Below are 24,533 nucleotides of genomic sequence, written 5' to 3' on the forward strand. Positions count from 1 at the left end.
TTGCCTTCTTCAACTGGTTTGCAGACTTTTCTGTTCCAGGAAGCTTATGGAAAGGGGTGGGAAAATAGAGAAGCTGTACTCTGTATCCTGAAGTACTTAAGCAGGGTTTCCAGAGTGGCTTTTTTCTTTTTTGGTGAGTGGAACCTGGCTTTTTCTCTTCCCTCCTATTCCCTCCCCAAGCCCCCCACCCTGCTTCCTGACATTGCACATGCCTGAAAGAACAAGGCTTCAGATAAAAGAATGAGAACACTTGAATGAAAAAGGAAGACTTGGTCCAAAGCCCCTGGTGCATATGAAAGAAGTGTCGGCCTGGGCTGTCGCCCACATAATTCACAGCTGCTATCTTGTCTTCACAAGTGAAACATCCCTTACCAGTAGTGACCTACCTTGTGAGGACTGCTTGTGATAGGACAGTTCCACCCCCAGGACGTAAGTTTTCCCTTTCCAGTTAACAGGCCTAATCCCATGCTATCTTTAAGAGCTTGAAAATCCTTCCTGACCTGAGCTAGGCTTTTATTCTAGGGGGCTGTATGAGAACATCCCCACCATCTGTGTTCGCTGTTTTCAAACTCCCTGCTGTTTGAGTATTTTCAGATGCTCACTGCCAGTAATGATTTGTTAGTACCTCCAAACCATTAGAGAAGAGCTCAGGAGACTGAATTTGAAAGATGCCCACAGGGTGATTTGAGATTTGGGACAAGGTTATCACAATAAGTTGGGATTGGGGGATTTGACACAACCAGGGTCTGCTTGGGTGGGCAGCTGTTTCAAAAACCCCTGGTGAACTCTTAAAGCCCTGAAGAGCTTAAAAAAAACTCCAGAGAGATCTGAGAGTCACGCTTAAAGCAGCCTTTCTAACATCAAAGAAAAGCCAACTTAGCCTTTTTATACAATTAACTACATTTGGGTCTTAAATTCTTCTACTTTGACATACAGTCCTACCCAAGTAGTTGTTTAACATGGCCTTGTTACCCTTGCTCCTTCTGTGCTGTTTTCTGAGAAACAGATGCAGAAACTGATTCCCTTTCTTCCTCTCTCAAACTGGATATAAAGAACTATTGCACTTCCCTTTACTTGTGGCCTTCCTGGCCAGACTTACTGTACACTGAACAAAGCTAGGGAGCAGTGCTTCTGAGCCAGCTGTTGGGGGTCCACAGCCAGAAGGAACGGGAGACCACAGGAGCCATTCAAAAGATAATTACATGTCAGAAGAGAGTCCAGCCATGGGGTTCTGTTAAAGTAGACACCTTCAGGTTGGGAGACATAAGCTTTTTGTCTGCTTGCTGGGCTGAACCCTCACCATATCCACTGAGCACAAAATGGGGCGCAGCTGTACCAAAGGAGGAACGAACATCTTTCACCCAAGTTGCAGGTCTGCTACTTGTCTGGAAATGTTCAAGGGAGGCTAAGGTATCTTGTCTTACAGTGTCTCAGGAAACAGGTTGGTTCTCAGCTGGCAGTGAAGGGGGACTGGTGTGGTATTAGAAGTTGAACTTGAGGTTGCAATCTCAAGTCATCCTCTGGCCTCACAGGAATGCACCAGGGTGATTTGGGAGGATCTGAGTTTATGAAGTCAGACTGAAAAAAAAAAAGCTGATCTGATTTAAACAGAGTTGCCAAAGGCTTCCCCGCCAATACACAAAGACTGCATTGTTCATGTACCCTGTGTACTCTAAGTGAGACACCAAATCACATGCAGCAACCTGGTCTTGCATTTGCATAAGCCCTGGTTAGAATGTAGGTTTTTTTTTTTTTTTTTTAAAAAAAAAAAAAAAAAACAACTAGGCCAGTAGCCAGAATTATTTAAAATGGGACAGATGTCCAGAGAATGGCTAGTGTCCTCTAGCACTCTCTCAGAAAGAAGCAAAAGCAGCAAGTCTGGGGTTACAACTTCCAGTGGCCTACTTTAAATAGACACTGCTCTGAAAGATGACTTTCTTTATAAATATCTTTAAATACAAAATCCAAAAAATAGAACTCAGTGGAATGACAATGACAATGCATGATGGTGGCCCACTGGCTGTCCCATGTGAAATACTTCATGCCTGACATTCATCATCTACTTGTTGACTGACCCACTGAGGTGCCTTCATGACACCTTTTACATTCATGATGGGTCTCTGGAAGACAGTAGTGTGCTTGGTGGAAACTGTCATGTAAAAAGTGAGTTGTAGGGAGCTACACAGTGAGTACACATGGTATACGGATACGGAATGGAATAATAGACACTGGAGACTTCAAAAGGTGGGAGATGAAAGGGGATGAGGTATGAAATCCTGTTGAGTATACAACATACACTACTTACATGCACAGTACACTATTTGGGTGAGGGGCACACTAAAAGCCCAGACCTCACTGCTACACAATATATCCATGTAACACAGCTGTACTTGTACCCCCTAAATGTATACAAATAATGTAAAAATAAAGTGGATATGGTGGCTCTCGTGTCCACCAACAGTGTGTATGACTTTTTAAAAAGTGGGTTATAGATTTATCAAACTGAAAGCCTTGTGTGAAAATATGAAAAATACTTTGTGTCTTAGAGGGTGATATTAAAAAATCCTTCTTTAGGATTTTGTGGTGCTAATAGGTTATAAAAGACTCCTGTTTGCTCTTGTTTTCCTTGAAATAGGATATGCACTTGTGGGATGTTTTTTCTCTCTGCCCTCAGAGGAAAATGCAGCCTAGTGGTCATGTGTACCTATTTCAGGTTGGATTCTCTTTTCAGCGTTTATGGACAGCAGTTACCAACTGATAGATTTTATATGAGTACTGGGGAGCAGGCGGGCCTGCATCATTGTGGGGTCTGCAGCACTGAGGGGATTGGGGGCTAAGAGAGCAAAGCTTGAATGGGAGTATAGGCCTAGCTCTCAGGGGTGAGGCAGGCAGGGCCCACACCCCTTTAGGGGAGATGACAAGTGTAATCCCTGGTTTCTGCAGGCTGGAGGTTTGGGAACGTATGTACCATAGGGAACAAACTCCAAGTTTCCTGACTGTGGAGAAGAAAAGGAAATAATACCGCACTCTGTTACTGAAACAACTTATTCCTCAGGGTCAGGCTTTGAAAAACAAACCCAGTAAAAAGTATCTTTATTCTCATGTTTAAAAAAGTTTTTCTATGATGATGTATGAACAATGCAAAAATATTTTGAACACTACAATAATCTTTTTCTCAAGACTTCTTGCAGTGTTACACTAGAATATGTGATCTTTGGATTCTGAGAAACCAGTGGCTAAAACAGGAACTAAAGGCTTTTCTTGAGGGGTGTGTGAGTACATGGACAGCCCTCTTTGTTTTGTTTTTTGAGACACACTCTCCCTATTACCCAGGCTGGAGTGCAGTAGCGCCATCTTGGCTCACTGTAACCTCCACCTCCCGGATTCAAGCAATTCTCCCACCTCAGCCTCTTGAGTAGCTGGGATTACACTCGCACACCACATCCGGCTAATTTTTGTATTTTTAGTAGGTACAGGGTTTCACCATGTTGGCCAGGTTGGTCTCAAACTACCGACCTCAGGTGATCCACCTGTCTCGGCCTGCCAAAGTGCTGGGATTACAGGCGTGAGCCACCGCACCCGGCCAGGCAGCCCTTTTTCTTTGGATTCAGACTACGTACGATGAGAAGGAGGCAAAAAACAAAAATTAAATTAAAAAAAGACTTGTTTTTCAAGGCTCAGGGTTGAAACTTGGCTCCAAAATGGGTTAAAGTAGGCTATGGTGAAAACCTGTTTCCACTACTGGAGGTTTTCTGGGCTCCTTGATCTAGTTGTAATGGTCCTCTGTCCCGCAGCCCCATGGGGAAACTGGAGCTGGTCTGGACTGAATGCTGGAAAACAGGCTCTGGCTGTCGTGAGGTTTTGGGTTTGCCATCTCACAGCTGCCCAGGAGCTGGCTGGACTGCCATAAACTGGAAATGGAACTGTGAAGAAGGCTCTGTGAGTGGGGAGGGGTGCACACTGGATTTGGGCCGTGACTTCTTTGAACTGTTGACTGCGCTGCTAATGACAAGCCTGGGGCCTTGGTATCAGAGCCTCTTAGGCCGGTGAGTTTCTCAGGAAACACTTCCAAATAATTTGAACTAGAGCTAGATACACCCCCGCTCCCCAACTTGCCTGATAAAGTAGTGTCAGGTTATTTCTGTTGCTTAAGTTGATAGGCCTAAACTTAACCTATTCCATTCCCCTCCCTGCTTCTCGCAAGCTCCTGAGAATATGGTAAGAGGCTTCCTCTGGTCCAACTTATGAGTAGCAGCTGGTTTTGTTTTATAAACAGAGCTTCTCCATTTCCTTAAAAGAGTTGTCATCTTGAGCTTTGTGGCTGTGACCATGCTCACAAGTTGTTTGACAAACCGGGTCATTCTTGGTCCATGAATGGGGAGGGTGTGGCAGTGGGGGGGATGGGGGAGATGGATAGAGAAGGTAGCTAGGCTCAGTTCAGCCCATCTCTAACCTAGAGCAGAAAAGCTAGAGAGGCAGAGGCTTCTGGCTGGCAAGACAGATGGTACAAAGAATAGATGCAGGCAGCCATAGGTACAAGGGATTCCCTTAATTAGATGACACATCAACACAGATCTGATTCCCACCACTTGGAGCACTTTGAATCGATGGCCTCAGGTTCAGGTAGAAATTTTGCAGCCCCTGAAATCTTCAGGGTCTGGACCCTGAGATGGAGTTAACAGGACCCCTGGCCAGTTTTCATGCGATCTGGGTCTCTGTTGCTTTCTCTCAGGGGGTAGGCTCCTGGAGGCGGCCAGATGTCCTGTGCCTGCTAGGCCGCCTGTCTCTGAGATTCCTGTTGCTGTACCTGTGTACTCTGCAGGGTGCTGCGGGGGGCCTGTGGGGGCCCTGGGGTTGGGAGGCTGAGAGCAGTGGAGAGACCTGGGGATGTAGGTGCCGGCTCCGCGGGGCTAGCAAGCAGTTCTGTGGGGAAGCGGGGCAGCAGATGGTAAGAGGGTGAGTCCTGGGGAGCTGGGGACCCGGGGCAGCCTAGAGCACTGTCATCGGAAGGAACGGGGCTGGGGCAGCGGCCTTCTCCGGGTAAGTACCGAATGCATTTCTTTTTCCTCCTAGGAATAGTGAAGAGAATTATCTGTAAACAGAGGGTGAATTCATAGTCATACACCACAACCAAAAAGTGCTGCACAGGGCTGGCTGATTTCTTGTCCTCTCTTTCCGTGACTTGGGTGGTAAGTCAGTGTCCTCAGACTACCACTCTGCTTGGCCTGGCCCAGACCTAGGACAGGTGCAGTTCCCAGAACAGCCACAAGGTGGCACAGGGGCCTTCTGTCACTAGGCCTGTGGGCTGTCACCTGTCTTCCAAGGGAGTCATCTCCCAGTCCCGGCCTTTGAGCTTCTCCAGGTGTGTCTGTGGGACTCAGATCTGCACCAAGGCAAGGGGCCGCAATGCCTATGGCTTCCTTGCCCAGCCATCCCAGTCCTCAGGTTGGGCTAGAGAAGAAGACATGGACAGTGACTCTTCTTGTCCATTACCATCCTTGAGTTCTCTGGGCCAGTTTGTCTCTGATGGAATGAATGGAATAGAACTTCCTCTGAAGACAGGGCTGTTTCCCACTGTGCATATACATGTGGGTACACAGACACACTCCAAACTCCACTCCTCCTTACCCTTGGACAGGGAGTGTGGTGCATACACTGAGGGGCTGGATAAGTGTTCCTTAGAGCCACTGGCCTTACTGCCTGGAGTACCCTCCGTATTAGCCCTGCCAGGCCTGGCCTGAAACTGACTGAGGAAACTTTAACCACTTGTTGGGTAAACTTTGTCACAACCACAAGTATTTCTCTGTTGTATGGTGAAACACATGGGCCCTTTCCCTCAGAAAGCCCAGGGTACCCTGGCTTCTCTCCCCAGCCTCTTCAGCCCTTTGGTCTCAGTAGGTACAAGATAGCAAGTCACATGGTTGCCTGGCAACCAGATGGTTCTGTGTCATCACCTTGTTTTTTCAGATTAAGGGCTCAGGGTGGTACAGGCAGGGATCCCATCTTGAAGAGGAAGTGAGGGAGCCGATGGGCCATGACTTTGAGGCCTGGGAGAATGGGCTCCAGGCCCCCTTAGTGGTGTTTGAGCTATCTGTTTGCTGAGGACCTGCTAGGCCCACTGGTATCAGAGCTACCTTCTTGAGTCTATCCTTCCTTTCTGGAACATTCTTTCTTTCCACTCCGTCCTGCACTTAAACCCAAGCGTTCTTCTCCACACACTGTGTTCAGTATTTACTACTATTCTCAGGAGGCCTGGGCTCCCCAGTCTGCTAAGTATGCTAGTGGGCTGAGGGGCCAAAGGAGTGGGCTGCAGGCCCAGTGGAAATTGTGCAGAGTCAGGGAAGCAGCTTAAAGCAAAGGGAGAACGATGGTGGGGACAAACCCACCTGCACGGACCACACCAATCCGTCTGCTGGTTGAGGCCAAAGCGAGCACGGCATTTCTTAGGCGAGCCAGGGTCTGCTCACAGCCATGCCAGAGGGGCAGAGCAGGGCAGAGGGCGAGCAGGCAGCAGGGCAGAGCAGGGCCCAGAAAGAAGAGTGACATCAGTGTTAGCCAGTTATAGACACCCTACAGCCCCCACAGGCAGAGTGGGCCTCTCCATGGCACAGCCAGCCCCAGTGGGAGCCCAAGAGCCCAGAGCCAAGATATCAGGAAAGGTAGGCACTCAGCTACGCAGTAGAGGCAGTGGGAAGAATGGGAGGGAGGGAGTCCTGTCAGTCTGGCTTATCTCTGTGGCTTATGGGGCCCTTGCAGCATGGAGGCTGCAGAGGATCCCAAGGAAGACCATGGAGATCAGGCCTCTTCTGCCCTAGGGCCACCCACCTCCTCCCTAACCCCCTACCCATTTTATCCAGTTTTTCTTCATTCTTGACCTACATTCCTTCAAGGGATAAGGCTGAAGGCTATACCTTATGCCTGTTCTACACACTTGCAGATGGAAGGAAGGGCCCATTCTTTACCTTGGAAAAAGGGCTAGGAACTCTGCCCTGCTCTGTCCCAGTCCTAGCCTCCAGCTTCCCTGTATGGGGACAGCACAGCTGAGAAGGTCAGGGATGTAGAGTCTAAGTTACCAGAGGGGCAGGAATTCACCCACAGGAAGGAGGCTTGCAACAGGGTGTGGGCTTCTCTATATAGAGCACTTTGCACTGCCATGAAAAATGTTGAAGTGGGGGTGATAAAATTGCCAGGCTCCAGCCAGTAGGCTGTGTGACTACTGGGCCTAGTCATGGGGCCTAGCTCAGCCTCTCCCAATCTCAGTAGAACTAGCCAGGACATTGTTTGGGCTAAGCATCAAACCATAGTCAGTTCCTTGCTAGTTTCTCTGGTGAGTGGAGCTAGCAAAGGTCATGGGTACAAGGCAGAGGAACACACCGTCTACCCAATTCTACCCAGCAGAAGCCAGTTCCGCTGAGTTTCCCTGGGACTTAGTATAATATAGCTGTTTCTTGCATGGGAATTTGACTTGTGAGATGCAGGTCTTATTTTCATAGGCCCCAGGCCCTGAAGGCTCCTGGCTGGGTACCGTGCTCCTCCCTTTGGGTCAGAGGAGGGCTGCTCTTAAAATGGGGACATGGAGAGGAGCCTCCACTACTGCTGAGGGAAGGTCTCACCTGTCGTGGATTCTTGGTGCTTTTCCCTCGACCGCCTCTTCTTCTTCCCCTGCAGGGAAAAGGAGAGATGCTCAGATCTGGGAGGCAGACACTGGGATACCCACAGCCTGCTGCGTAGCATTGGTACCTCTGGGATTCTGGGCATACAGGCCCCTCCTACCTTGGGGATGCTGGTGTTTCTTGATTGCTATTCTTGCTAGGCTGCTATGGAGTGCATTTAGAAGCTCTTCCCTTACCCCATTCTGGTCTCCAATTTGAATGGAGGGAGGTGAGGTGACTTCCAGACCCTTTTCTCCCCTTCTGCCCATGTGGCCCAATCAAATGTTGGGTAACAGCCCATGTGTGAGCATATCCTGGAGTGGATAATAGGATGTGGGCTTGTCCTCTTCTGAGGCAGCCATGGGAAGCCTTAGACCCTCCGTGCCCTTCCTCATCAGTGCCTTCAGGACAGTAGTTCTGCATTCCTTGCTGAGATTGTGGCCTGGGGCATGGTATCTGGAAGGGTCCCCTGCCCACCCCTGCTGTGTGTCACTGGCCACTCACGTAGTTGTCCCGCGCTGACCAGCCTGGGTATAGCTGCATGTGCAGCTGCCTCTCCTTGCGGGCCAGCTCATAGTACTTGGCCTGCTCTTCTCGCGACAGCGCATGCCACTGCAACAGGGAAGGGGGGACAGGTGGGGTGCATCAGGGAGTCAGCAGGCTGCACCAGGCTGAAGAGGGTCGGGGAGCATCCCTGCCAGCCCACCTGCCCATGGTCTTACCCTGCGGCCCAGGATCTGGTTGATGGCAGCACTCTCCTTAAGTGTGCACTCTGCGATGACTTTGGCTCTCATCTCCTTCATATACAGCATGAAGGCATTGAGGGGCTTCTTGATGGTTGGCTTCTTGGCCTCCTTCTCTGCTTTGGACTCTGCTTGTGTCTTCCTGAGGAGCACAAATCCAGATGGCTGAGGAGCCCCCTGAGTACCCACCTAATGGCAGCCTCCTCCTCTAGTGTGGGCCTAGTGTGTGCACAAGCGTATGATACCAGAGTTTTCTAAGTGGGATCTTTTCTAGCTGCCCCCAAATGGGTGAGCAGACAGCTAAGTTAACTGTTCCTTATAGGGATAGTACAGCCAAGTGGGAAAAGCATGTGTTAAGGACTTCTGAGCCCCTCCTCTGTTGGCTCAGAAAAATCCTTGTTCCCCATCCCACCCACCCCCTCCTACTTCTGAGGATCAAAAGCATGTAGCCAGAGGCACAAAACAGCTTGGCCAGGGAGCTGGTGGCAGTCCTCAGGCCTGATGGGGAGGCATGTGTATCCTGACTGGCACACCCCCTGCCATCATTGTCTTTTCACTCACAGGTTGCGGTCGAAGGACTGAAGCTCCTGCTTCCCTGAGGGGGGCACAATGGCCGGGTGGGGGATGGCTGCTGGGTGACCAGGTACACTAGAACCTAGCATCAAGGACGGGTGGGTGAACCTGGAGGCAGGAAGAAAGTTAACACTGAGCCAAGAATTATGGGCCAGACCTTTGGACATACACAGAGGCCCCTGCATAGTACATGACTGGAGGACACAGGTGAACAGATACTCCACCCCTACTGGCCTAGACATAAGTACACAGAGATAAATACAAATACCTGCTCCCAGCACACTACACAGACACACTGCAAAAATCTACATAGATTGCCATTCAGGTGGTTACTACATAGGTCCCAAGTAGCTTTTGAATCTGTCCCCTTCTCACGTCCTTCCCCCACCAACCCAGCCTCAGGAGCCTGTGGCTGCCCTGTGAGGCCTCATCCCTCTCCTGCTTGACCCTTCCAGGCCTCTCTCCACCCAGTAGCCAGAGTGACCATTAAAAACACCTGAATGTTCCTGACCTGCTCCTGCTGAAATTCCCCCAGCATCCACAGAATAGAACCCAGGCTGCTCCCAAGGGCCTACACAGCCTTGCATGAGCATCCTACTGCTGTTTCTAGCCCCTTCTCTTCCCCTCTGCTTCCTGTCCCTCTCCACTCCCAGTCAGCCCCAATAATGGCTGTTCCCTTGTCTTCCTCTCGCAAAAGATGTATTACTCTTTCCATGAAGCTCTCCCTGACCCATCAGGCCTGGTGGTCTCCTTGGGGCTTCCCCATCACTCAGCTGGCCCATTAAGCTGCTAGTGCCATATCTACACTTGCTATACTGGGCTGTGAGCTCCAGTGGGCTAGAAATGTCTGTGGAATCCCCTGCCATTGCATATCTGGCACTGAGTCTGTCACTGAGGGAGCGACCTAAGTGAAGGGATCCATGTACACACACCTCCCACTTCACTTTCTTGCTGTTCTGTGGAGACCATTCTGCCCCTTACTGCTTACACAGGTGTTATCCCTGAGCCAGCAGCCCCTAAGGGTCAGAGGTTGGGGACTTATGTAAAAGGTGCTGTCTCAGCTTGGGGCAGAGCTCAGGGGATGCCCAGGAGAATCCTCCTAAGTAGGGATGAACAGAGGTGAGTGCACACACATCTGCACAAGGGGTGAGCCATGTATGCATGTACTGTCCTGGCCTCTGGGGCTCTGCTGCATGGTGTGGCCTGGGCTGAGGCCTCTTGGCACTTGCACTAGCTTCATTCTCAGGCACAGGACAGCAGGGGGCTGCAAAATGACAGACGGACAGATGGACAAACGACTAACACAGGGCAAGCACTGGCCCGGGCATGGCCTTGTGTGGGCACTGAAGCCTGGGCAACAGGAAGCAGGAGCCTGGCTGTAGTGTAGGGGACTCACCTGGGGTAGGGGGCGCCAGGGGCTGCAGTGGGGGCAGGGAAGTGCTGTCTATATCCGCAGGAAGGGGACAAGGGGTAGAGAGGAGGGCTGGGCCTGTGGTTGGGAGAGACAGCTGTTAGCAGTCTGGCTGCTGGCCAGACACAGGGAAGGACTTCCCTACCTTGCTAGGCAGGCCTTGACCCATCCTGTGAGACAGATGGGCCTCTGCTGGAATTTCAAGCATCTGCCACCAGAGGGCAGCTTGTGCTGCACCTGTTTCCCTCTGTAAACTTGTATGGGTGCTTGAGGAATGGAAATGGTATCCTTCTTCTGGGGCCCAGCTTAGCAGGCCCCTGGGCCCCGGGCCCCTCCAGCCTGCTTCTGTTTCTTTGACGGTATAGGGCTGATACCTGTCCTGGGGCCATTGCAGCCACTGTTAACACTGGATTGTTCTGCACTACTTTGCCTGCTTCAACTCCTGGTCATCCTTCAGGTCTTCCGTGGCTAAGTGACCCTTTCTCCTGAAATCCCTGAGATTCCAAGCTGGATGAGGTACCCCTCTGCGCTCCTACAGTCCCTAACCAGAGCACTACCAAGAGTGCCCTGTAACTGTCTGGCTTTTTGCCTGGGTTGCCCACTAGGTAGACTGAGTTCTGAGAGGGCAGGGACCTAGGGATCAGTCAGCTTCAGCAATGCCGACTTCCCTGGTGCCCAGAACACTGCCTGGCACACAGTAGTGCTCAGTGGAAAGATGGTGAAAATACCCCCACTTCTTTCCTCACAGCCAAGTGCTACCGGGTGGAAGCGAGGGCACAGGGCTGCCTAAAGTCGCCTCCTTACAGCCTTGGTAGGTAAAATCTGTTCTAAGCTCAAGTCTCTTGGTCTTTAGCACTGCTGGCCTAGGGGATGTTTTGGAAAGGCTGGCCTAAAGATTTGCATCCACGGAACTCTGGTCTAGTCCAGTAAGGCTGGGCTCTTGAGCATCTTGCTACACCTTGATCCTAGGGGTATTCATGGGAGTAGTCTTGATTTGTATTCAGAATGGATTGTCCAGGGAGAATCTGGAACAGAGGAGGGCGCTGAACAGAGGAGGGTGTTGCCCCCATGGGTAAAGGGCAAGTGGGCCGCAGGTTGGGCCTCCGGCCTGCACGATCTCCCTGGGAAGTCAAGTTTTCCTGCTGTTGGGTGACTGCCACAGTCCAGCTCTCTGAAATAGGCTATAGACCTGCACAGCTCACACTATCGCTGATGAGTAAAGGGCCAAGTAGCCTGCCAAGGCCCAGCTCCAGCTGAGGACAGGCCCTTTGGCCCATAGTCAGGCCTACTGGCTGAGGAGGCCAGGCTTCCTTTTCCTGGCCCAGCCTTAAGACTCTCCAAGCAGGCTGGTCAGAGGCTTGGGCTCAAGCAGGCACCACAGGGAGGGACACTGCCCCTCAAGCAGCCCAGCCAAGGAAAGGACCAAAAGCAGTAGGCACTGAGGACAGTGAGCTGGGAAGCAGCAGCCTCTCTGGTGGCCACTCATGCTGTCCCCGCCCTGCTCGGGCCCACCTTTCTTCTTCACATATGCATATGGCCCTGGAGGTCCCTTAGCAGCCCAGAGTTCTCCCATCCAAGGGGACCTCTTGGACACTGAGGGAGACAGGGCTGGGACCAGGGAGCAGCTGTCCTGCCTCCCCAAGGGAGTATGTCAGGCTACCTGGGGAATGCAGGCCAGGGGTACATGAAGACCCCTAGCTCGGAGCCAGGTTAGGACAGAGTTGCTGGCCAGCCTCTGGCATCTAAACAGAGCTGGCAGCAGGGTGGCGAGCCAAGAGGGATGGAGGAGGAAATGGAAGGGCAGGCAGGTCTTGGTCCAATCAGCACACGGTGCCCCTTTCCCATTGGACCCCCACTCACCAGCTCACAGTGTGGGGGAGCTGCCCCATGCTGCCTGAGGTCAGGGAGTAGAAGCCAGAGAGGTCAGGGGTCTGCAGAGGCCTGTGAACTGCAGAGGAGAGAGGCTGAGTGAGTGGGCTAGCCTGACCCGGCAGGCTGCATCAGCAGTTACTGCAACCTAGAGCCTCCTACAGGGGCCTTAAGATCCCACCAGCTTTGCTAGAGGACCAGACATAAACTGGTTTATTCAGGAGGATCCCAGTGTGATAACAGTGCCCCTTCGACAGACAAGGGAACCCAGGGCAGAGGGCTGGGGTGACTTGCCTAAGACGTTAGGGGGCCAGGAGGCAGAGCTGAAGTCACTCAGGCATGGAGGCATTGGGGCATCTCTGGTTGGGGGACTCCAGCCTGGCTTTCTGGGCAGGAGGCAGGCCCCTGGTCTAGGGGAGCCCAGCCTGGGGAGCCAAGGCTCCACCTGCCCCCCAGGGTTGAGTCAGCAGGTTTCCCACAGCTGACAATGAGGGATTTCAGAATGACTTTGTCTGAGGCTGAGGTGAATCAGCCGTCACAACCACCACTTTCCATTTTCTCACTGAGGGAAGGAAAGGCTACAGTTTTACAGTTCTCAGCAATGCTGCCATACTGGCAGCGAGGTCACCCATGAGATTTAGGCTTGTAGCTCAACCTGAAGCCTTCACAGTTTGATCTAGCACCCCCTTTTCCAGTCTTCTGGTGCCCTCATACCCCCAGTCCATCTTTCTGGAATTTTCTTTGGGCCCTTAGTTTGCACAGCCCCAGGTTCTCCAGTTATAAAATGGACCCAGCTACCTGATCTCAGAAGCTGGGGTCTTGGCCCTTAGGCTCTGGTTTCACTGGGCCCCTCCCCATCCCAGGCTTGTACCTTGCTTCTGGCTGATGTCCGCAGGTGCAGGGGTGGGGTGTGGGCTGCTGAAATGTTCGTAGAGAGAGAGTTGGGGGACACCATGGGGGGGCTGATTGGCCTTGTGCTGAAAAATGAGAAGGAGAGGGGGTGAGTGGAGAGTCCTGAGGGAGGGAAGGCACTGGGGGGAGGGTGTGCAGAAAGCCCAGCTGTCAAAAGTAGTGGTGGCCAAAACCACAGGCCTCAGGGAAGGGGGTACCACTCAAGTCACCCTGTGTCCAGTGCCCCTGCCCACTAGCCCCTAAGACTTTGCCCAAGCAGTCCCACCCCCTAGAAAGCCTCTTGGTCTTTCTGGGCACTCAGTTCCTGGAGGTGCATCTCCTCTGTCCAGAAAACCCTTATTGGCCTCCTCATCTCAGGTTTGGCTTGTTTGGGGGTTGCTTACAGCCTCCAGGCCTCTAAAGCAGGGCATGGCCTGAGGACCCAGGCCTACCCCAGCACAGCCTGGAGCTTTCTTTTCCTCCTCCTCTAGCCCCCAGTCTGGGGATTCTGAGTCTGACCATTTGTCTTCGCTCAGGCCTAACAGGATTTTCTGACACAGGGAAGGGCCCTCTTCAATCCCCTAACTCAGGGGAGATGGGGCCTGGCTTCCTCCAGGGCCAACCTTGGCCAGCCCCCGTACTTCCTGCTTCCTCAGCACCGCAGGACTCTTTTCTTTTTTCTCTCTCTTTTTTTTTTTTTTTTTTGAGACAGAGTCTCGCTCTGTGGCCCAGGCTGGAGTACAGTGGCACGATCTCGGCTCACTGCAACCTCCGCCTCCTGGGGGTTTAAGCGATTCTCCTGCCTCAGCCTCCCGAATAGCTGGGATTACAGGCACCCACCACCACGCCCAGCTAATTTTTGTATTTTTAGTAGAGATGGGGTTTTGCCACATTGGCCAGGCTGGTCTCAAACTCCTGACCGCAAGTGATCCACCCGCCTCGGTCTCCCAAAGTGCTGGGATTACAGGCGTGAGCCACTGCACCTGGCCAAGACTCTTAACACTAGTTGCATTGCTCTATCAAGAGATGACTCAGTCAGCAGACTGAAAGGAGGGGCTCCCCAGGGAGACCTGGCTGCAGGGAGTCACGGCCAGGGCCAAGGCCCAGCTCTACAGTATTCTCAGTGTACATCTGCATGGGTCAGGGCCCCGGAGACATCTTCTGCAACCAAGGCTCGACTTCCCACTTTGAAAAGCCCATCTGCAGGGCCGCTGTTGGCTGGGAGCATGGATGAGTGATCACTGACCCCTGGCACAGAGGACACGGGACGTCTTTACGTCTTTGGGGCAAGTCAGTAATAAGGGGCTGTGGCCTGGTTTCCTCCCCACTCTGTGGGTGCAATTCTGACTGGGTGAATTGAACCAGACTCCTTAAGAACTTCAGGCATCTCTCCTAGTAGTGAATAGGGTTCATGGCCCCTTTATTACCAGGCCTGGAGAAGGGTGGCTCATGGTGAGGGAGCCTGGCACAGTCCCTTGACATTTGGTTACTGGAAGCCCAGGGCAAGCTTAGGTGGAAGGCTGGGTATGAGCCCCACTGTAGCCAAGGAATGAAGCTCCCAGCTGGGCACAGGCTCTCACACCTGCCAGCAACAGCCCTGTTGCTGGCATCTTTCCTCACATTCCTGCCTCCAGGCTACAGCCTTCACCCTTCCCTTCAGGTCTTGGGGAAGGTGCTGACACTGCCACCTGTCAGGGTCCTGCTCATCCATCTGCCCACCAGGAGGAGCCTTACATAACAGGGCTTCCCAGGCTTCCTCCTTTCCTCAGGCAGACAGGGGCTGATGTCCCTATAGGTGGCTGGCAAGGAAGAGGAGAGGCTGGGGCAGATGAAGGGTGTGTGAACACATGTGAACTCCTTCAGGTATGTGGTACCTGCCACATGCCAGGGACTGTGTCATGCATTTTGTAAACCCTGTCTTTCCCATCAGGGTACAAACAGGCTGCCATTTCTTCCATCTCTAAATCCTCCCCCAGCTACCACCTCCTGTCTCACTCCCTTTTACAGAAACCTCAGCAGACTTGTCCCCATTCACTGCCCCTAGTTCTCAGCCCTCATTCTGCCTTCAACCCAGCCAGTCTCTTGCCCCATCCCTCCACCAGATGACTCTTGTCAAAGTCCCAACGACTTCCACGGTCCTGAACTCAATGGTCAGTTCTCAGTCTTCATTTTACGCGACCTCTCTGCAGCATCAGACACAATGGTTTCTCCCACTTCCTTGAAAGAGTTTCTTCACTTGGCTGGCAGAATGCCACACTGCCTGATACTCCTCCAGCTTCATGGGCCACTCCTTCCTGACCTTGTTTCTGGCTCCCGTCTTCCTCTCATCTGGGTGTACAGCTTTAAACATCTTCATGTGATGACTCCACATTTCTCCAGCCCCACTTCTGGGAACTCTGCTTTCCAAAGGCTTACTTAACTCTACTTGGTGGTCTGAAATGCCCCCTAAACTCAACATATCCAGATCAGAACCTCTGACTTCCTGCCCCAAACGCTCCTCCCTGTCTTCCTCAGTTAATGGTAACTCCATCCTTTCAGCTGCTCAGACTAAAGACCTTGGAGTCATCCTTGACTCCTTTTTCTCTGATACTCCATATCCAATTTGTCAGCAAATCCTAATGCTCTACCTTCTAAATGTATCTAGAATCCCACCACTTCTTCCTTCTTCCTTGTCCCCCACCCAGCCCAAGCCACCATCACTTCGCAGCTGGATGACGGCGGCAGCCCCCCACTAGACCCCTGCTTCTCTCCTGCCCCTCCGCCAGTCCTCAATCCAGCAGCAACAGGCATGAGATTGTGTCACTTCTGCCTGAAGCTTCCAGTGGCTTCCCACGGTATCTCCTGACCTGGAGCCTACAAAGTTCTCTGTGGGCTGGGCACTGTGGCTTCATGCCTATAATTCCAGCACTTTGGGAGGCTGAGGCAGGAGGATTGCTTTAGGTCAGGAGTTCAAGACCAGCCTGAGCAACATAGCAAGACCTTGTCTCTACTGAAAATAAAATAAAAATAACTAAGCTGGGCATGGTGGTACATGCCTGTAGCCCCAGCTACTCAGAAGGCTGAAGCAGGGGGATCGTTTGAGCCCTGGAGATCGAGGCTGCAGTGAGCCGTGATTGTGCCACTACACTCCAGCCTGGGTGACAGAGCGAGATACTGTCTCAAATAAATAAAGCTCTACGTGATCTGGCCCCTTCTCCCTCTGTAACCCCAGCACCTTCTACTCTCTTCCTTGTTCACAAGGCCTGGGACTTCCCATGGGTGCTTTAGCCTCCAGCATCCTTCTTCATTTACTCCAGTGATAATTTTGGAAGTGTGCCATGATGTGAGGGAGGTTGGGAAGCCCGGCTCTAGGCTTGGTGACCTTTTCACTGACCTTTTACTACAGGGTCCTGGGCCAGTCTCATCCCTTCTCTGGGGCTGCATTTTCTCCCCTTGTAAAATGGAGATGAGAATACCAGTCCTACTCACCTCATCGGTCACAGATGCAAAAGTTCTGCTCTGTCCTAAAGTTCCAGGGAGAAGCAGCCAAGGGCCTGTTAAAGTAGGAAGTTTCCTGGAACCCCCTGGGGTGTTTCTATCCTAACAGGTTCCTAGAATAGCACCAGCCAGCCAGACAGCATCAGCCCTGACCAGGCCTCGTGACAGCTGAGGGCACGGAGTCTGAGCCTCAGGGCCTACTCCTTCAGGAACACTGGATCCTGCCAGAAAGCATTCCACCATTCACCACCTTAGGGCACAAATGCCTGGAGTATGGGGGGCTTTCGAGTCTAAGCTCCTGCTTCAGAGGAGGCCTTGCCATCCAGCCTTGGCTCTGGCTCTTTGACCCTTGGGATGGACCAAGCGCCTGGCTAGCAGAATAGGCACAGAAGCCTAAGGAGCTGAGCCAGGGGTCCATGGTGCCAGCTCTTGGAAGACAGTCCCAGAGTCTCTGCTCTGCCCAGAGTTGGGGCTCTGATCCAAGGTAGTGAGAGCATGGCTCCATGGCAAGTTTCTCAGTAAACTCCCCTTCCCCTGGGAGTGGGTGGTTTACCAAGAAACTACCCACAGGAGTTTTGGCCAGGAAGCCATGGAGAGCCCCCCTGCCAGGAGCGGGCAGGCCAGAGCTGACCCTCCTTGGCCATGCTGGGCCTGGCTCAGGTCCAGCTTTGCCACCTGAGCCCCAGGTTGCAGCACAGCTCAGGCTGGGCCTAGGAAACCTCCAAGAGAATCCAGACCAGTCTACAGCTACTGGCCTAGTACATATACATGTGATGGGCAGTGTTGCGGGGTGTTGCCTGGCAGGCTGTGGTCTCATTCTGTCTACCAGCCTTCCTTGGGAACTGGGAAAAAACGCACTAAACAGGAGTCTGCTGTCAGACCACAGGAGAAGTGCTGGACGGGCAGGGGTGGGCAGAGAACTCACTGGCAGCTGGAGGTCCTGGGGTGGCCAGGGCTCCAGGGCAGAGCATTAAAGTCCATCCCCCAGGGCAGAGCATTAAAGTCCCTCCCACAGTCATGCAGGCTGCCTCTTAGCCTCAATCTCCAGCCCTCTTTGTGCCTGGTGGTAGGAGCCAGGGGAAACCGTCTAGCATAGGGCCTGGCACCCATGTCCCCCATCGCCCAGTGGAACGTCCCACTCCAGGGCCTCAGCACAAGGCTATCTCAGGGCCAGGCTGCCTAGACAACAGGGTGGGGTCACCTGGGGCCTGGCGTGTATATGGGAAACCCGGTGACTGGAGGCCCCCTCCCCTGCTCCCCCGATGGTGACTGTGCCCAGCCCTCAATGGAAGGAGGCAGGCCTAGGGTGATTGTCCCCACCAGGCCCTGAGCATCTCAATGGCACACCTTCATCTTGCCCTCACCCTCTGAGGGCAGAGTACCAAACATAGAGCTGGGTGCACAGTAAGTGCTCAAAGCATGCTGGGATGTTTAAATGCGTTGATGCCTCACCAGCAGTCCATACTGCTTGATCAGCAAACCCCAGACTCCTGCTCTTTGCCTTTGCCTGAGCCCCTCTGTCTCCCCCACCATCCCAGACACCCCAGGGCTACCCTGAGAGTCATCTCTGTCCCACCAGTGCCTGTCCAGCCTTCTACTGGATGCTTGGTAACAGGGCTCACTCCCAGCAAAGGTGGTCCTTCCTGCCACTGCATTGCTCTTACTGCTCAAAGACTTCCTTAGGCCACTCCAGTCCACTGTCCCACGGGGCTCCTCACCCTTTTGAACTATTTCCTTAGCCCATGGCTAGGAATTCATCATTCAGGTGCTCCAGCATGCCCTCTTGTTTGCCAGGCAGGAGCCCAGAAGAGAGCCAGGCAGGGCCAGGCAGGAGGAAGTGGAAACGGGAGACTCCTGAGGTAGTTCTCCTCTGTTCTGAAGTCGAGCTTGGGCCTGGCTTGGCATCCCCCTTCACCACCATCCCCCAACCCCCCCAACTTCCTGCAGGCTCAGGTGAAAAATAAACACAGTCGGCATTTTCCCTGCAGACCGCAGCGGTCTGCTCGCAGGCTGTGTGCACGCTGACAGCCCTTGCCACCGCCAGCAGAGAAACTCCCTCGCCTCTGACGGTTGACTCTGAAAACCCCCAAATGCTTGAGCCCCACAACACTTTCCTAGCGAAGAAAGTTGCTGTTTCCTCTGGCCTCAAGCCTGTGGGGGTAGGGGATAGGTGAGGCCTGTTACGGCCCTCCCAAGAACGCCTCCCAGTGGCAGGGGACTGTGCCAGCAGAAACAGCCTCCCAAGAGATCAAGATGCTCAGCTGGTCACTATTGGTACCAATCGGTCAGGGTGTATTTATGAGCTCCTATTATGTGCCAGGCAAAAAAATGCTTCAGGCCTAGAGAAAAGCATGTGCTAATGTGAGCAGAGCATTTCCCATGTGTGAGGCAGAGTTCTGAGCACCGTGCAGAGTTGAACTCAGGTACTCCTAACACATACCTATGATATTTAGGTACAACTAATATGCCCACCTGACAGATGGGGAAGCTGAGGCATGAGGTCACCCAGCTAGTAAGTGGCAGAGCTGGGACAACACCCACGACACTGCAAAGGACACCCATGACAGTGCAAAGGGCCTATGATTATTGTGCACAGGACACTGTCCTAGTTCTAAACCCAGTCTCTCCCTTTCCCAGCCTGGCTGGTCAGGGTGACCAGAACCAGTGCTTCCCTAACCCAAAAAATGCTCCAACAAGTTTTAGGGCCCCTGGGATGGGGGTTCTGCCTACACTGGCAGCCTGTCTGGTGGTAGTAGTTGAGCATGGTCCCAAGGCCCCAGCCATGGCCCCTGCTCACCACGGTACAGCCATGCCAGCCTGCTCCTCTGGCCCAGGTGCCTTCCTCCTGCTCTGGGCCAGGCTGGCCCACTCTCATCCTGACCTCAGTCTAAGGGTCACCTTGTGGAAAGGCCTGTGACCTGGCTTGGGGTGCCATCAGCCTAGCCAGCAGAGGTTAGCCTGGGGGTCCTGGAAGGCAGGGTCTGCTTCTTAGCATCTCTTTGTCTGTCTGGGCTCTGCACTCAGCAGGCTTGTTGCATGAAGACCTCTAGAATCCCGGTGCCTCCAGAACCTGTGCATGCTCCCCTCCTCAGCCACAGGGCTGTGGGCCGTGACTTCTTCCCTCAGGTCCCTCAAGCGGAAGGCCGCTCCTGAAGCCTGGTCCGGAGCTGGGAGAGGCCTTGGGGAAACGCCGATGGAAGGAAGGGCAGATCCCCACCTTGAGCCTTGTGCTGCCTCCAGGGCAAAGGCTGACCAGACAGAAAGGTGGGCTCTTGCTATGGTTACTCTTCTGTTGGCCAAGCACACAGAGGTGACACTGACTAACATAAATGCCACGTGTGACAACCCACTTGAGGCAGGCATGATATATTCTTCCCATTTCACACATGTGGGAAGCAGGACTCAGTGAGGTGAGAAAGTCAGCCGTGGCCCCACAGCCCTTCCTCTACCAGGTCAGTGCCAGGGCCCTTTATGGGCTCTCCAGGTCTTCAGTGGTGCCAGCCTCATTCTCCCCTTCTCACTCCGTGCTATAGCCACGTGGGGACACTGGCTCTGAGGGCATGATTCCCTCTGCTTGGAGCACTCTTCCACTACTTGGCTTGGCCAACTCCTATCCATCTTTCAGGACTCATATAAATGAGGCTTCCTCCTAGAAGTCTATCCTACCCTCCTCATCTGAGGAGGGCTCCCTTGCCCTTCCCTCATCCCCAGCTCCTTCTCTGGCACCGACCCACTATGCTATAGTTGGCTGTTCATCTGTCCTGTCCTTCCTGTGGTCTGGGATTGTGCCCTAAGTTATTTATATGGAATGTATTAGAGCTGGGCCCTTGAAGTTGAGTCCAGTGCAGGTGGGGTGGGAAGTGTGTGTGAGCCAGTGTTTAGGGAGAATGTGGCTGCACTAAATAAGGCACCCTGGCTGGGGCTGGGCACAGGGTCACTGCAGCATACAGGTTAGGAAGCTTGGAAGAGCTAGAGCCACTACTTGGACTCAGGACATCCTACCTGGTACCTAAGACCCTTTGGCCTCCTCCCACCCCTGTCCTCTCCTGCCTGCAATACTTTGGGAGTCAGAATGACCAGTCAACATGAGGGCTGCCATTAATTTACATAGGGCATTTGTGCTAATTAGAAAAAGCATCCCTTCTTTTGGATAGACGCCCGGGCCATGCCATGCCAGGGCAGTGGCTTGGGAAGCACAGTGCAGGCTGGTCTCAGCCCTTGGCCCAGCTCCCCTGGCTCAGCCCCTCCAGTTCTCACTTTCCTTCTTTGCACTGTTAGGGCCCACCAGTCAGCCCTACAGCTCCCCAGGAGTCTGTGTCTAGAGCTGGAGCCCCACTGTCCAGCACCAGTGGCACTTCAGTGCCAAGGAGTCTGCCCAGTTGCTGAGCAGGATGCCCCTCAAGGCCTTAGACTATAAGAATCAACTGCCCGGGGGGCAGGACGGGGCTTGCCTGCATATGGACCAGGCCTCGATTTGTGGGCTTTCACAGACCCCATCTCTGCAGATAATACTCCAGGAGGGCCGAGAGTGCCAGCCAGGCTGGAGGCGCCCCTGCTCATGCCCTTTTATCCCTAGCCCCCGCTCCAGGCACCACTGCCCAGGACACAGTGCTCTCCAAAGGACGGCCCGCAAGCTCCCTGCCCACAGCGTGCTGAATGCCCTGTGCCAGACGCCCACCACAAAGCACAGAAAAAAGCACAGAGTGTGGCTGCATGGCCAGCTGAGCTGGAAGGGGTGGGAGATGGCAGGGCCACACCCTCCTGGACCAAGAGGCTTCAGTCTCACCTGCTGGCACAAGGCTGTTGCCACAGTTGCACAGAGTTCTGCTAGGTGCGTGTGGCCAGTTCACCCACCGCCTGACCTTGACATCAGATAAAGGGGCCTGCCACAGCGGAGGTGGGGACTGGAGTCCCTGCATGCAGCCTTGGCAAACCACAGGCCTGCTCTAGCCCAGCCTGGCCCAAGGCACCCTTGGAACTCACTGAGCCCCACTTAGCCAAGTGGCCTGGCCCATGGCCTCCAGTGGTTTCTATGCATTCGTTTACTTGCGTTTTCCTTCCTCCACTTTGAGGTGAACGCCCCTCAGGACAGGATGTTTTTAGAGGAAAATAAAAGCTTCCGGGAGCTGCTGCAACTGAGCTGCTAGTTGATGCTACCAACACAGCCTGGAGACTGCACAGCAGCCCTGAGGCTGGGCAACCCGCAGCCCAGGCAGTTACTCATGCAGCTCCTCATCAGTGCCCAGGCGTCCAGAAGCCCACCGTGGACTGTGGACCGAGCACAACCTCATAGCTACGCTGTCTTTGGCAGTAGGGAATGGAAAACAGGGATCTGGGGATGCAGGTGTTTGAGGAGTTCTCAGGCTGTTTTCCAGAAAAGGCAGGAAAATACCAGAGGTGCAGATTTAGAGATGGCAGCCCCGACTAGTAACAGCCAACTGAGTGTCTCGCCGTCTGCAGAGCTCCACCCCTGCCGGAATCCCACGTCTTCCCAACCACTTTGTGCTGTGCATACGGACTTTGCAGACGAGGAAAGTGAAGCACAGCGAAGCTAAGAATCTTGCCCAAGGTCTCACAGCAAGCAGTGATGGATCTGGATTAGAATCTGGCCTTTTGGGGTTCCTGGCCACAGATCTTTACCATTCAGTGACAGGCCTCAACAGGCAGCACTTCTGCTGGCAGCAGCCTGCCAAGAATCTTTCTGGAAACAAACTGGCTAGTAGTGTGGCTCTGACCCCCCCGGCCCTAGGTCAGGGCCTCTGTCCTTGAAGGAGGGGATTTTGATTCTCAGTCATAAATGACCAAAAGAAAAGCAAGAGGTCATCCCTCCCACAGGGTCTGGCTGGTGCTCCCTGGCCCCACGTGTGAGGAGGGACAGTCCCCGGAGGCTGGGGTGCTCTCACCGCGGCTTGTCTAGCTCCAAGCCTGGGAGTGACAGAGTCCAGGCAAGGCCCAGAAAGGCAGGGGCTCAAGGGCGGAGGAAGAGAGCCCTGGAGATCGCCTCCCCAGCCTCGGCCCTGCATTCTTGCCCCAATTTAATCTAGCAGCCTCTGAGGAGCAAAGACAAAACAGGGGTCTCCAAGTCATGTGTTCTGTCCTGCAGCCTGCACCAGCCCTAGGACGACAGTCCTGCCCTGAGGCCACGGTCATGAAGTGCTCACTCCCCCAGCTACGGCCAGTTAAGGCCCCTGGGGCTCTGTCTGGACTGTCTAGCCATTTAGCCAAAGGGAAACAAGGCATGGAAAGGAGCTCCTGGAGGTGCCAGGCCCTTATGTGCTGCTGCCTGAGCCCTCACACCCAGTGTGAGCAGGGGGAGGAGGCCGGGCTGTGCCAACTGCATGGGAGCCTCAGGAGAGCCCTTCATGAGGCGAGTAGGGGAGGGTCACACAAAACTGCCCCAGACAGCTCTCAGAAACACAGCTGGGTGTAGCATTACGCAAACAGGGCAGAGGATGAAATACCAAACTCCTGGGGTTGAGGAGTGGGAAGGGATGGGACGGGTGAGCCAGGCACCCAGCTGTGGCTGCAACACACATGTGCGCGGCCAACGGAGTGTAAGGGGAGGGACAGCGAATGCCGAGTCAGATGTCTGGGTTCAAATCCCTCCTCCAGTACCCACTAGGCGCAAGTCTCTCCATGCCTGGGGGTCCCCATCTGTAAAATGTCTAGGTCTCATGGGGTTGCTGTGAGGATTAGATTAATATTTGTGCTTTTTTTCTTAATATTCCTTTTTTACTTAAGAACAAAGTGAAACAAAAGGAGAAAAATCAAAAACAAGTATGTCCCAAGAAAAAGGCTTTTCAGGAACGCCAGCATTGTGCCAGGTTGGGGCCGCCAGCCCTTGATTTCCTCTGGACCACTGCCTGATTCCTGTCAGGCCAGATCACTGAGCTCCTGGCTGGCCCACAATGACCAGAGTGAGAGGGTGGGAGGCGGTGCGGCAGTGAGAGAAGAAACTGCCCTCAAAGTGCCCCAGTGGGGCTGGCAGAAGCTCTGGTTCCTAAGCAGCCTTCCCATGGGTGAATAAGGTGGGCCGGCGTACCCATATGCTGGGACTCCCTCAGCTGCCTCAATCCAGCATTTTGCACGACTCAGAGCCTAGGAAACCCCCTAGCCCAGCCCAGGACCATACAGAGGAGGGTGCCTGGCCCAGGAGTCCAACAGCAGGCCCTGAGCTGCATCAGGACCAACACTAGAAAGAGGAAGTGATCCACCTATAGACAGGTCTTAACGGTCCTTCCATCACGCAGCAAATCAGAATCAGTCCTAATGTCATTTACGGATACTTTTCCACATAACATTTCTTCTGGAAGCCCTGGGCATCTGCCTTTCAAACAAGAAAGACAGCCCTTTTGGCCCTGGGAGCCCTGAACTTACCAGGTGTTTGGGGAGAAAAGGGGTCATCCCTGACCCAGGCCCAGAGCTATGAGGTACCCCTGGAGAGGCAGTGAGAGCAATGGCCTTTCTCTGGGGCCAGAGGAATCCAGCTGGGTCCAGCTGATGAATCTGGCAGTGTGCTGGGGGTACCACCCAGCTTCTTGGCCCACAGTGCCCCTATCTCCACACATTCTACAGCAAGTGGGACAGAGCAGGGAGGAGCATGGCTTTCAGGGTAACACAAACCAAAGTTCAAATCCTGACTCTGCCAGGTATTAGCGCATTCCTTATCCTCTCTGAGCCTCAGTTTCCTCATCTGCAAAAGGGAGGCCACAGTAGTACCTGCTTTCTTGGCTTGTACAATCTTTTTTTGTGTGTTTTTAGAGACAGAGTCTAGCTCTGTTGCCCAGGCTGGAGTGCAGTGGCACAATCTCGGCTCACTGCAACCTCTGCCTCCCAGGTTCACGCAATTCTCCTGCCTCAGCCTCCTGAGTAGCGGGATTACAGGCGTGCGCCACCATGCCAGGCTAATTTTTGTAT

The 24,533-nt window shown here is 53.4% G+C and overlaps 1 protein-coding gene across 14 annotated transcripts in view; it reads right to left on the bottom strand.

Moving 5' to 3' along the window:
• Positions 1 to 1,772: 1,772 nt before the first annotated feature.
• Positions 1,773 to 24,533, bottom strand: part of TCF7 (transcription factor 7) — a 35,149-nt gene continuing 12,388 nt past the window's right edge. For 2 of the 14 annotated variants that reach the window (XM_033181212.1, XM_033181218.1), the window contains 8 exons: positions 13,120 to 13,225; positions 12,240 to 12,327; positions 10,365 to 10,457; positions 8,957 to 9,076; positions 8,375 to 8,537; positions 8,157 to 8,264; positions 7,614 to 7,662; positions 1,773 to 5,092 (listed from right to left, as the gene is read on the bottom strand). In XM_033181212.1, coding sequence (XP_033037103.1) covers positions 5,070 to 5,092; positions 7,614 to 7,662; positions 8,157 to 8,264; positions 8,375 to 8,537; positions 8,957 to 9,076; positions 10,365 to 10,457; positions 12,240 to 12,327; positions 13,120 to 13,225 — 750 coding nt within the window. In that variant the 3' untranslated portion in view covers positions 1,773 to 5,069. The other 12 variants (XM_033181206.1, XM_033181215.1, XM_033181213.1 and 9 more) reach the window with 8 other exon arrangements.

This window comes from Trachypithecus francoisi, unplaced genomic scaffold (assembly GCF_009764315.1).
Source record: "Trachypithecus francoisi isolate TF-2019V2 unplaced genomic scaffold, Tfra_2.0 Lachesis_group2, whole genome shotgun sequence".
NCBI classification, from domain to species: Eukaryota; Metazoa; Chordata; class Mammalia; order Primates; family Cercopithecidae; genus Trachypithecus; species Trachypithecus francoisi.